Genomic DNA, 12,838 nt, shown 5'->3' on the forward strand with positions numbered 1-12,838 from the left:
AACGCATTACCAAGTGTGCAGCAGGGTTTCGCCGTCAAGGGTTACAGAGATTGTAACATGCTGCTACTTTTTCTCATTCATGATATTTGTAGATGAGATTTTTTGTGTTACACGGGTGCGCATGAGGGTTGGTATCTGTTTATCTTGAATTTGTCGCTGTTTCTTTTCTTCTTATCTTTCTTCTTGTATTCTGTTGAGGGATAGGGCCCGTTTCTGTGCACACAAGGGAAAAGTTCAGAGAAAACTAAATTCAGTTGTTATTCAGATATTTTATGTGTCTTCGCCTTGGTCGCGCTGCACGTAACAAAGCAATTCCCAGTTTTTCTTAAGCAGCAGTAGAGGATACATACATATATCTTAGGCCACTCTAATTAGAGAAATGAAAGTTTCACCTGAATGCTCCGTCACCAGATGAGACAGCAAAGAAGGGTGTCTGATGTGGACCACGTCGCAGGCTGCCCGGGACGGCTTACGGCACTGCAAAAATCGTTCAGCGTGGTGCGCACACTTGTTGTAGCATTCCTGGAAGGTCTCGTAGGCATCGCTCTCGGCTGTCGGACAGGTACCGGAAGGGTACTCCCACTGACGGCAGGACAGACCGTCGTGGTACCACCAGTTTCTTTTCATGTCTATCCTGCTCGAAGGCATCGCAACGAAGAGGAAGAATTACACCGAAGTGGGGAACGAAGGGTGTTGGCTCTATATTCAACGTCAAGAGACAAACATAGTAAAGGGGTATTCAACACTATACGGGAAGCTATCCCATTCATGCACGATGCGTGGCTGAACAGTCACCGGTACCAACGTTGATCTATACTGTGGTATATTAAGCACAGCCCGGGTTGTATATTAGACGGAGCCCGGAAGAACTCTCAGTCGCGCACATGATGACGCGTACTACTACCGGACCGAAACACGAGACCTACCAGAAGACTGGAGAGAATGAAAGCGAAGCCAAACAACAAAAATGCGGCGGCACTCAGCTTCTGTCCTCATCCGATGGTGAACCAGGGAGGACGGAATCGACGTATACTCATGTAATCTTGGATCCGTTAATTATCAATTTTATCGCCAGTTTAGATCAAGGCTCCTCAGTTATTTCGGTACACTTCATATACCGCAAACCTACTTTTAAAATTCCTGACATTTCTTTAGTTTGCATTTCTTTCTGTAGCTTTCTGTAGCTTACGCTTCTTCAGTTGATAGATATCGTCATTACGTTGGCCTGACAAATGTCGCTTTTTTAATACTTTTCTACAAGGTGTCTTATGCGCAGCTTTCCTATGCCTGTGTCTGAGTTGGCTATCACCACGTTCCGTGGCTACGCTGCCTTCCAACTGCCCATGCTCTCTCTTGTATGGAAGCCCTTGTGTCGGGACGGTAATTCTACCTATGCACGTGCAATTTACGTTTATTGCTCTTTGCACTGCAAGCGCCCCCAGCGTGGACACTGAAGCGGCATGAGCGCTAATCTTGCCTTAGTTTACCGCACTCGTCGAAGAACATTTTAACTACACATTTATACTCTTTTTCATCCTCTTTACATTACCCCAGTCGCTCAAACTTGAATAAGGCTTTCGCGTGGTTTTCTTTCGGCGAGTCTTATGCTGGGGCAAGTTTTAGCTTTGGATATACGCTGCAGTGCAGTAACAGCTGTCAACGTGCTTTGATACAAGGTGTCAGTGTACAGTATGCGTGTGCCTATGATTAAATTATGCTTAAGGACCACGTCAAGTAAGGAAGAACAGGAGATCGGCCCAATTGCACTCAGCTCCGTGTTAAAGGAAGCGCTACGGGAATTAAGGACGCTGCTGGCTGCTGAAACGTACGGTGCGTTCACTGTGCATGCGATTTGTAGCTGACGAAAAGTACAATGGGACAAGTGGTGAATATTGGCTCTACATACACGCATAGTGGCATTACAGCGTACATGCTACTGGTGATGTGCTAGCGGTGATGCTCAGGAGATAGCTCTGAGGATTAAATGCGCCTCACGACTCTGTGTTTAAGAATGATGTTTCACAAGCACCAGTAAAAAACAAACACAAGAAACTCGAGTAACTCCGCCGTGTGACGTTAAAACGTAAATAGTTGCAGGCATACTGTTAGCGGTTATTTTTCTCTGGAGCTCAATATTTAAGCGATTTCGTTTCACTTGTGAAGTTTCTGATTATTTCAAACACCATATTTCACGAAATGGTGTGCCTCCTGGAGGGCTTCGTTAATGAACACCTTCTTGCTATAATTCACAGATTAGAGCAGGCAATAGAATCTTCGCCATGGTAGTCTAATGGTTATGGCGTTCGACTGCTGACCCGAAGGTCGCGGGATCGAATCGCGGCCGCGGTGGCTGCAATTTCGATGTAGGCGGAGATGTTTGAGGCCCGTGTACTTATATTTAGGTGCACGTTAAAGAACCCCAGGTGGTCGAAATTTCCGGAGTCCTCGACTATGGCGTCCCTCATAATCGTATCGTGGTTTTGGGAGGTTAAACCCCAGATATTATTAAGTGACAGGACGCGAGCTTCCTGCAACAATACACAACCAGAGACGGTCGTCACCAGATTTTTGCCTAATTTTTCTACATTTGTTATGGTGATACGACTTAATAAATCTGCAACCGCATGTAATGATAGGTTGGCGCAATTTTGCCTTCCCGCATCCTACGTTATATTGAATATCCGCCCTGCGATTAAGTTTAAAATGAAACGCTTCGAGACGTGTGCTCTGAAAACCCTCGATAGTTGTTGAAGCTATTCATTTGTTTTCTGTGCACAGCTGCTTCAATCAGGGACAAGCTCGAAGCGGCAGTAGCACTGCACGTTAGAAGGCCACTCTTGAAGTCTTAGTCGCACCTGGAGCAAGTCGTGAAGACTGCTGGCCTTTCGCATCGCTTCTGCGGACGGTTTGCGGTTGACACAGAACTGTTCGCAGTCGCTCAGTGAGCCGAACCCGTTGGGACTTTTGTTGCAGATGTTCAGGTGGCCTCGTTTGCTGGAGAGGCAGGCGCCGCCACCGACACCCGCGACGTGGTAGAAGGTATTGCTGTCGTTCTCGCAATACACGAACTCTGCACGGCCACACCTCGAAATGCCCTGCTGTGAGAATAGTGCAACGCAGAAATGCGGATGTCACAAACCTATAATATAGAAAACACGCAAATGTTGCTTCGTAACAAGGATGAGTCATGGATAAGTCAAGGATAAGCGAAGGAAGTTATGTTTACAACGTAAAGGTCTTTTTTTTTTTCATTGTACAACAAGCAACACGAGCAACACAAGCGACGATTGTAACTCATCGTATGGACCACGACCCTAAGCTCTCGTACTTGTCCAAGAGGACTTTTTTTGTTCCTGAAGGTTTGAAACGTTATCTCATCTTCACATCATTACGGGATATTACGTAAGTGGTGCTTAATATAAAAGTAAATAAAGTAAATAATATAAAAGTAAGTAAAAGTAAATAAAAAAGTTGATGCAAGTGATTGGAAACATGCGCATATGGGTGATCAGAAATATACCGGGTCGCTCTGTTTTGGCGCGCTCCGACATGCGCTAAAACAGCTCTGTTTTGGCACCAAACATGCTCTGTTTTGGCGCGCTCCGGGCGCGCTCCGACATGCGCCTTGGATCAGTAAGCATTGTAATACATTTATAAAATTTAAAATAATATCCTATTGAACGTATTCACCCCTCTTCGACAGTTCCTCTCTCTTCCCTCCACCCCCGTCTTTTCTCACCTCATTTAAGCAATACTCCTACCGTTGACCTGTATTAGGAAAGGTGAGCTTAGTGTGAAGCTAGAAATTTATAGATAATTGAACACCAGGCATTTCATTGTAGCAGCCGAGGTAGACATCTAAAGAAAATGCCTGACTTATGAGTGAAGCGCTTACGTAATTATTCGATTGCGGCTTTTCGGTATTGTTGGGTGCGGTCGGCGAGTTCCGCTTTTCCGGAAGGGTGAGCGGCGTCGGAGTACCAGCTCTCTCTCCACTGCCGGCATCGTCTTGGGCATCGGACACCATGGCTGCGTTGGTAGCTTCGAGGATGTCTTCGCCAACCTTGTGATTACCACTGCGAATGAGTTGCATCTTTTGCAATATCGGCTGAGTCGAGCTACTGAAAAACGGACAGAATTCGGGGCAACATTCTCGACATAGCCTTGTCAATTCGGTGGTAACGAGACGACGGCTGAGGGAACAAATACACAGGAAACAACGGACTACTCGGCAAAGTTATGTGCTCTCCATCATCTGAGCTCGTTAGAATACAAGAGCGTTGTGTGACGACTGGAGTGTTGCACTATAGAAACAGTGAAACGGCGAAAACTTCTTCACAGGGGTGTAATTTTTCTCAATTTATAAATAAGCTACATATTTGAGGGTTTCCGGTACGTGTTTACTGTCCTACTGCCCAGCACACGATGGAAGACACAGTCAGGTAGAAAGCTGGGCGAGTTGGAAAGCATGCACACACATTAACTGGCGCGGAAAACAACGAATGAGAAGCAGGTAGAAAAATACACGGGACGAACGCTACGTACGGATATCATCGGGATATTTCATGAATGGAATTTAACGTGAAACAACGGTAGTATGAAATCAGAATTGTTATCAGTGCGCCATTCTTCGCGGATTATCTCGCCCATATAGCCTTAAAAGAAGACGAAGGTAATTTAATCGATGAAAGGGCACACGAGGTTTTTATAGGCTGCGCTATTTCTTGCCATCGCTCTCGACGCAATTTACTGTTACTTATTAAGCGCTGTTCACGCAGCCCTTTGCGCACTACACCTATAAGAAAAAAGGAGTCCTTTGATTCCTTTCGGAGAGTCCCGACTTGCCAAGTATATGAATGTCATTAGAGAGGCACGTCAACTCCCTCTGGAGATCACTGTTCTCTCTTCGGAGAGTCGTGTGACCCACAAGAGAGTTAACGTGCTTCTTTAAAGAAAGTTATATACATGCACAAGTCAGTACTCTCCGAAAGGAGTCATACTCTTTTCTTTTTCTTTTCCTTAGAGTGTACGACTCTGAATATTCTTGATAGCACCTTGCACGGACAATGTCAGAAAAAGCGAAGCTTTCAATGTGGCTTTTCTCCTGCTGAGGAGGCACTCGAGCGTCACCTGTGTATAAGAGGAAAAACAGAAAACAAGATAGTGTGCTCACGACTCCGTCCCAGCCGCGGTGTCATTAACGGAAGTCCGCCAGGAGCGCCTTAATTCCATCTCCATCAGGCCCATGGGCGCGTTGGTGTTCGGTTCAGTCCACTCGCCCAAAATCACCATGTGCCGGCCAACTAAGGCTGCACTCACCAGGAGGCCCGCGATGGCGCACACCGACAGTGTTGTCAGCGCGTATGCGAGCCGGTCAAGGCGAGAGTAGCGATCAGCCTGCACTCTTACGCCGTCTCCAGGCCCGAAGGCAGCCGATACTACACGAGAACGACACAGCCTGTGTTTGGACGCTCCCATGGGCACAAGGTGGCAACGGTACACAGTCAGATGATGAAGACCAACAGATAGTGAAGCCAGTGAAAGCATAGGGAATGCTATTTGTAGTTTGTACTGACCTAGAAAACAGGGTTGTCTTCGTCAAAGCAGCTACTGCGGCAGTTGCGGCCCTAGCGATGACAAAGTCCGTTTGTAGTAATGTTTGATTCAGCGCTATTTCTTGTTCGATTATTTTCTCATTCTTCGAGCTTCCATCTCTCAATCACCTTCTGTCGTGTTTTAGTTGAAGTGTATTAATTGGAGTGTAGGCATACACTTCAATTATCTGTCGGTCTCACATTGTTGTTTCTAAAAGAACATACCTCTGCATACATTATCCATCTTCTCGTTAAGTAATGTGCAGTGGCGTTTAAATGAAGCATAGTTCTGAGCATTGCTTAGGTGAACATTCGTTGAGTGACTGTGGTTGCCAAGTCGTGTGAAAAGACACATAAACTGTAAAGGTTAAACTGTTTTGCTCTCTCACTGACTCGCAATTGTTTGTTTCCTGTTTCTCTATTTACCATTAATATCTTTTTATTAGTATTCAAACAAGAAATCGATCTCCAGTATTCCGAAAAAAAAAGAGCATAGAGGACGCTCAAGCTTCACCTTTAGGAGTGGAATGCGATAGCGTTTCGGATCCCGTTCGCACTGCCTTCTCAATCGCTTGCCATGCTTCGGTTCTCGGCGGACACTTCAACCGCGTCTTGAGGAAAGGTACATCAGTGCGCGTGATACTGGCCGTTGTAAACTCTCCTAGGGCACTGTCACAAATTAGCGGGTTATAAAGCGCGCGCGAGGCCGCTTTCAAACTGCTACGAGACAGTACGGCGCGAACCGCTCGCCAAGAAGCGCGAAAAGACGAAAAAACAAGCACCAAAAGACGCCGGCGCGCCGCATCCTCCTCACCCAATCGAGCCAGGCGCAGACGACGCGATCAAACGCCCGGCAAATCCTGGATGTTTCTAGAAGGAAGGGGGGACGCATCCGCGAGCGATGCCGCCGCGATTCGAACCTACGAGAAAGCTCTCGCCCTTTCCCCAGGCTTAGCTGTACTGCACGTAGAAGAAACATCCCGACGCTTCTAGAAACCGGGGAAGAAGGGATAAAAGCGTGCAAACGACGAGAGTCGAGTAGGGCAGTCGAGACAGGAGTGAGTCAGTCGGCCCGGTGATGGTGAAGTTATGCGAAGTGTGGCTCCGTTAGCCAAAGAAGACGTGTTTATGATGGTGTGCGGTCGGCCGATCGTCAATTTGGAAGAATTGGATGACGACGCCGTGTGAGCCGTGACAAGTCACGACGACGGTTGAGCTACGACGATCAACGCTGGAGCTGGCGTGAGTGTTTCCTTGAAGAGAAGCATTCAATTACCGTCCAAGTATTGCGGACTGCATACGCCATTGTACATTCAGGACTTTAACGGTCATTGAATAGTTGTAATGCATGCGATTGCATTTGTAGCGTGTGATCTGTTTGTTTAGCTCCCGTTGTGTAAACACCATCTGAATTATATTGTGAAGTTGTAACTGGTACCAGCCGAGTGTGCATGTGTTTGTATTATTTGTATTGCCTTAACTGAGAATATATTTCGTTTTCGTTTGTGTTATCGACTCTCGGCTCTGACTCGGTCTTTGGACCACAACCGGCGTTCGCTGGCGCACCAAAGGACCAACTCTAAATTGTCCGCGCTTTCGTGGTGCGTTTTCGGAGGGCCTTGACGCCAGCCCTTAGAATCCGCCCGGCGATTGCCGTCCCGATTAACGGGATTAGTGACAGGCACCTACTGCAAGTACAGTTGCGAAGTACCCACAACGCGATAATTCGTTTTGCGAAGCGCCAAGGCAATGCGAGCAACTGTCGTATAAGGCGTCACTGCCGACTACGGCGCCAGGAGATGGCACGTGCTCGGCGGCCGCCTCAGCGAAGACGACGAAGAGGAAATAAAGAATGAGGAACGATTGTTTCCTTTGATGTGCCTTAATTGATATGCACGACACAACATATTTTGGCGACGAAGATTTACGAGCCCATGTGCTACCGGTCTGACCTTCATCTTCGTGAGTGTTGTACGTACGCCTGTCGTCCTCTACGATGAGTGTTTCTGGACTACAACCACCACCCCCGTTCCTGCCGTCACCTGGACAACCGGTCATCCCTTGGGAGCAATGGATACAAGCCTTCAAGAATTACATGGTTGCTTCGGGCGCCTCCGACCTACCTGCTCTTCGGCGGAAGGCGATTCTGCTCAACTGCTTGGGCTTGGAAGGACAGCGCATCTTCCAGACTCTGACGGCAACGGACGACCCGGGCCTTGCGGCTTCGAGCCCCAAGGAAGGGACGTTGGCGTCTCCTAGCCCGGATGACTTCGACCGTGCCATCGCGACGCTGGAAGGTCATTTCAGGAGCAAGGTGAACGTCACTACTGCGCGTCACCGGTTTCGTCGACGTACACAAGCCCCAGGTGAGACTGCGGCGGATTACATCACCGCTCTGAGAAGTTTGGTAGGAGCGTGCGATTTTGGTGACTTGGCGGACGACATGATACGCGACCAGCTGATAGAGAAAACGACCAGCGAGTATTTACGTGAACGCCATCTGCTGGAAGAGTCCCTAACGCTTTCAAGGGTCCTTACTATTGCAAAACAGCATGATCAGGCGACAAGTGAAGCCAGAGAACTGTCCCGAAAGGAATTACAAGTTCATCGTGTTAAAAATAATTCAAAGGAGAGAGAGAAGCATTGTAGCACGTGCACATGCTATAAGACGCAAAGTCAAAGTCAACGATCCTTCAAAGAGCAGGAATGCTATCGTTGTGGTTCGGCGGAGCACCTTGCAAATAGCCCTCAGTCAAGGCCAAGACACATAAGTGTCGAAAATGTGAGAAAATTGGCCATTTGGAAAAGGTGTGCAAGTCGCTACGAAAGTTCGCGAAAAATGTTCAGCATGTCGCGGAAGATAGCGATACAGCTGACCCAGACGATCACTTAAGTGTGTGTCAAATCTGGAGCCGAAAGAAAGGAATTTACGCAGTATTAGAAATTGAGGGAATTTCTGTGTCATTCTTGATAGACACTGGATCATCGGTTTCCATTCTGGCTGAGGACCTTTACAAACGTCACTTTTTCTAAAGTGTATCCTCTGACATCTACGTCCGTTCAGCTTCTCGATTATTCCAAGTCCGCCATTCCAATTCAAGGATGTTTCATTGCTGCGGCCTCATTCCATGGTCGATGCACTTCTGTCTTATTGTACGTTGTGCCTGGAGGAACAACCATTCTTGGATTAGATGGCATCGCGGCTCTGGACATGAAGATTCAGGGGTCACCGCTTAAGTGTCTTCTGATGACGCAAGAAACTCCTGTGTTGCCTGAAGAGTTACGTTTCGAATTCGAGCACCTATTTTCAAAAGAGCTCGGAACTGTTAAAGGCTTCTGTCACAAGGTCAAAGTTCGCGCGTCTGTTCAACCAGTGGCCAGCAAGCTGAGACGGCTGCCACTTGTCATTCGCGAGCAAGTCTCGGCAGAAATACAAAAATTAGAAGCCCAGGGCATCATTGAGCGCGTTGACTCGTCAGAGTGGGTGTCACCCATTGTGGTAGCTAGGAAAAAGGATGGCTCGATTCGCATGTGCGTTGACCTACGGGAGCCAAACAAAGCTGTGGTAGTGGACAGTTTTCCTTTGCCACAAACTGAAGAACTACTGAACAGCTTGGCTGGGGCGCAGCGATTCTCAAAGCTCGACTTAGCTTCTGCGTACCACCAGTTACCACTCAGTCCAGAGAGCCGTGACCTTACTACCTTCATAACTCATGACGGACTCTTTCGCTTCAAAAGGGTTTGCTTCGGACTAGCATCGGCGCCCTCAGCATTTCAAAAGATGATGCATTTGATCCTAAAAGGGTGCAAATGCGTCTTATTTTACATTGACGACATCATCGTGTATGGACGCTCCCGCGAGGATCATCTGGGCAATTTGCGCGCTGTTTTGAAACGGCTCTCTGATGCGGGCCTCAGGTTGAACCACAAGTGTGTTTTTGACGTCGCAGAGCTGACTTTTCTTGGTCATGTTGTCAGCGCTAGAGGGTTATTCCCACTTATGTCATCCATTGAGGCGATAACCAAGGCACCCTCACCTAAAAACATCAACGAACTTCGTTCGATGCTGGGACTTGCAGGTTTCTACTCCAAGTTCATCCCCCATTTTTCTGACGTTGTGGAGCCAATGCGGGCGCCTTGCTTCGAGGAAATGCACCTTTCGTTTGGACTGCGGCAGCACAAGGCAGTTTGGAGCGACTGAAAGCTCTTCTAACATCTTGCGAGGTTCTTCATCTTTTCGATCCTCACTTACCGGTGTACGTCACGACTGATGCCTCAGGATATGGATTAGGTGCGGTACTTCAGCAAGATAACGGAACCTCACTGCAAACTGTCGCGTTCGCCTCGCGTACCCTGCAGCCACATGAACGGCAGTACTCAGTTGGCGAACGCGAGGCTCTTGCCTGCGTCTGGGCTTGCGAACATTGGCACGTTTACCTGTGGGGGAGACCTTTCATCTTACGGACTGACCATGCGGCATTGGTTACGCTTCTTTCAACGAAAGGCACCGGTCACCGTCCATTAAGGATTGCGCGCTGGTCCTCACGGTTGCTGTGCTACAACTACACCGTGGAATACAGAAAGGGTAGCGAAAACGTCGTGGCTGACGCTCTTTCCCGGCTGCCCGTACAGAGTTTACTCCGCGATGCACCCGAAGAAGAATTCATATGCTTCCTGTCTCCAGTCGTTACCATGCAAGAGCTTCAAGAAGCCAGTGCCAACGACCCCGCTCTCTCTCAAGCCAAGCACTTCACGATTACTTCTTGGCCTGACAAAAAATCCTTGTCGAAAGAGCTGCTGGCTTACTTTCATGTGCGAGCTGAACTCTCATTTGTAAATGATATCTTGTGCCGGGGTGAAAGGATTGTCGTGCCAGCGTCTATGACACGCCGTTTTATGGATCTGGCCCATGAGTCACATCCAGGCATTAGTCGCACCAAAGCTCGCCTGAGAGAGTCCTATTGGTGGCCGTGCATGGACAGTCACATTGAAGTGCTTGTGCGCACATGTGTGATTTGCCAGTCCTGTGACAAGTCTGCACGTACCTCTGCAGCGCCAATGCAACCCGTTCCTCTTCCTGACAAAGCTTGGGAAAAAGTTGCAATCGACATCGTAGGACCTTTCACGCAAGCTTCAGCCGACTGCCGTTTTGCCATTACAATCATTGACTATTACAGCAAGTGGCCTGAAGTGGCTTTCGTAAGAGACGCGACCACACCTACAGTGAAGAAATTCTTACTTGAACTTTTTGCACGCGAAGGATACCCACGTGGTCTCGTATCCGATCATGGGCCACAGTTTTCATCAGCAAATTTTGAAGAATTTCTCGCAGAACGTGGAATCAAGCATTACAACTCTTCTGTGTACCACCCGCAAGCTAACGGCTTGGTGGAACGATTCAACAGGGTATTGAAGTCATACATACAACTGGCTCTGTTTGAACGCCGTGATATAAAAATAGCCATGCTTGATTACCTGCAAATATATCGATGTACGCCTCACGCGACAACTGGTGTTGCGCCCGCTGTACTTCTTCATGGACGCCAACCTCGAACAAGGCTCGACATAGTGGGCATGCCCGACAAATGCTTCAGCACGGACCCGTCAAGGGCGATTGAGCAGTTGCGAGAGCGCGTGAAAAACAAGCAAACCAGGTCGAAGAGCTATACAGATGAAAAACGCGGAGCCAAGGAACCAAACTTCGCCGTTGGTGATTACGTGCGGGTTAAATTATCTGCCATTCCTGGGAAGCTATCTTCACAGTTCTCCGCGCCCAAGAAGATCGTTGAAAAGCGTGGACCAGCCTCGTACTTGTTGGAAGATGGACGAGTGTGGAACGCGTCCAAGTTAGCTGCTGTTCACCCTGCAGCTGTCAGCAAAATGAGATCAGGCACACCTGCTGTTATAAACTGGTCACCGGCATCCACTCAATCGTCTGGTACAGTTATGGGTGATCTATCGCATCCTGGCACGTCAAGAGAGGATAATCATGAAAATGCGGACTCTCCTGAACCACTCGCAGCAGACAGTGCGCAAGTTTCACCCAATATGTCGGGATCTCAAGCGCGTATTAGAAGGAGCACTCGTAAGAAGACACCGCAGAAGTTCAAGGACTATATTAGGTAGCAACTTTTTTTTTTTCGCAAAAGGGGATATGTCGTATAAGGCGTCACTGCCGACTACGGCGCCAGGAGATGGCACGTGCTCGGCGGCCGCCTCAGCGAAGACGACGAAGAGGAAATAAAGAATGAGGAACGAATGTTTCCTTTGATGTGCCTTAATTGATATGCACGACACAACAGAATTCATGAACAACTCAGTAAAAAACGACTGAACGCGGAAATACAGGCGTAGAAAAGCCACCTGAAAGGAACTACTACCGAACTACCGCACAAGTATTCGCAAATTGGTTCAGTTAATTAGGCTGCACACTTGTGTCTTTTCTTTCGCATATGCCTTGAGCACATCTTTGATAGCTGTTTGACTTTAGTGTCCTCACGCCGGGCCGGTTTGCGGCCAGTCTTAATTTCTGGGTACGTTCAGTGGAAGAGGAAAATAATCAACATAATTATTTTTTTATATTCGATCAAGTTCGAAAATTTCCTATCAAATTGGTAATGTTTCTATTCTTTAACCTCCCTTCTAAAATATTATAACATTTTATAAAACCACCAATTCATGGCCAATTTCCCAGAGTGGGTGTGAGCCACAGTTGAAGGTGAACAAGAACAAGAACTGTGCTTAAATGTAAATAAAAGCGCACTGTTAATATTTCCATTAACAGACCCCATCTCAATTTCAAAATGTTATAAACAAGAGCCCATTCCACAAGTTGAGTCGCTTAAATATTTGGGGATAATTTATAATGGCAAGCTAAACTGGATTCCTCACATAGAGAGTATTGCATCTAAGGCACAAAGTGCCTTAGGCATACTACGCAGTCTGAGCAGCAGGCGATATGGAGTACGTAGGGACACAATGGTGATGATATATAAAATGTACATGGGCCCAATATTAGAATTTGGGTGTGTATTGTTCTCAGGTGGCCACTTAAGCCTCTGATTATGCTGGAGCGAGAAGCCTTGCGATTATGTCCAGGGCTCCCTAGGTTTGTAGCTAACAATGTTATGTATCAGGAAGCCAGATTGCCAACATTGCCTTGTCGATTCCGCATCGTAACGGTGCAGGCATTTTTACAATCTTGTAGCTATCCGTTAAGACGGTCTGAATATGCTTTTATAAAA

The 12,838-nt window shown here is 47.5% G+C and overlaps 1 protein-coding gene across 1 annotated transcript; it reads right to left on the reverse strand.

Moving 5' to 3' along the window:
* Positions 1-433: 433 nt before the first annotated feature.
* On the reverse strand, positions 434-5,478 carry LOC119385901 (uncharacterized). The gene is made up of 3 exons (XM_037653268.2): positions 5,320-5,478; positions 2,856-3,098; positions 434-634 (listed from the first exon to the last, which is right to left on the reverse strand). Exons 1-3 carry the CDS (start codon positions 5,476-5,478, stop codon positions 491-493), a joined length of 546 nt encoding a protein of 181 aa, XP_037509196.1. The 3' UTR covers positions 434-490.
* Positions 5,479-12,838: the final 7,360 nt, after the last annotated feature.

This window comes from Rhipicephalus sanguineus, chromosome 3 (assembly GCF_013339695.2).
Source record: "Rhipicephalus sanguineus isolate Rsan-2018 chromosome 3, BIME_Rsan_1.4, whole genome shotgun sequence".
NCBI classification, from domain to species: Eukaryota; Metazoa; Arthropoda; class Arachnida; order Ixodida; family Ixodidae; genus Rhipicephalus; species Rhipicephalus sanguineus.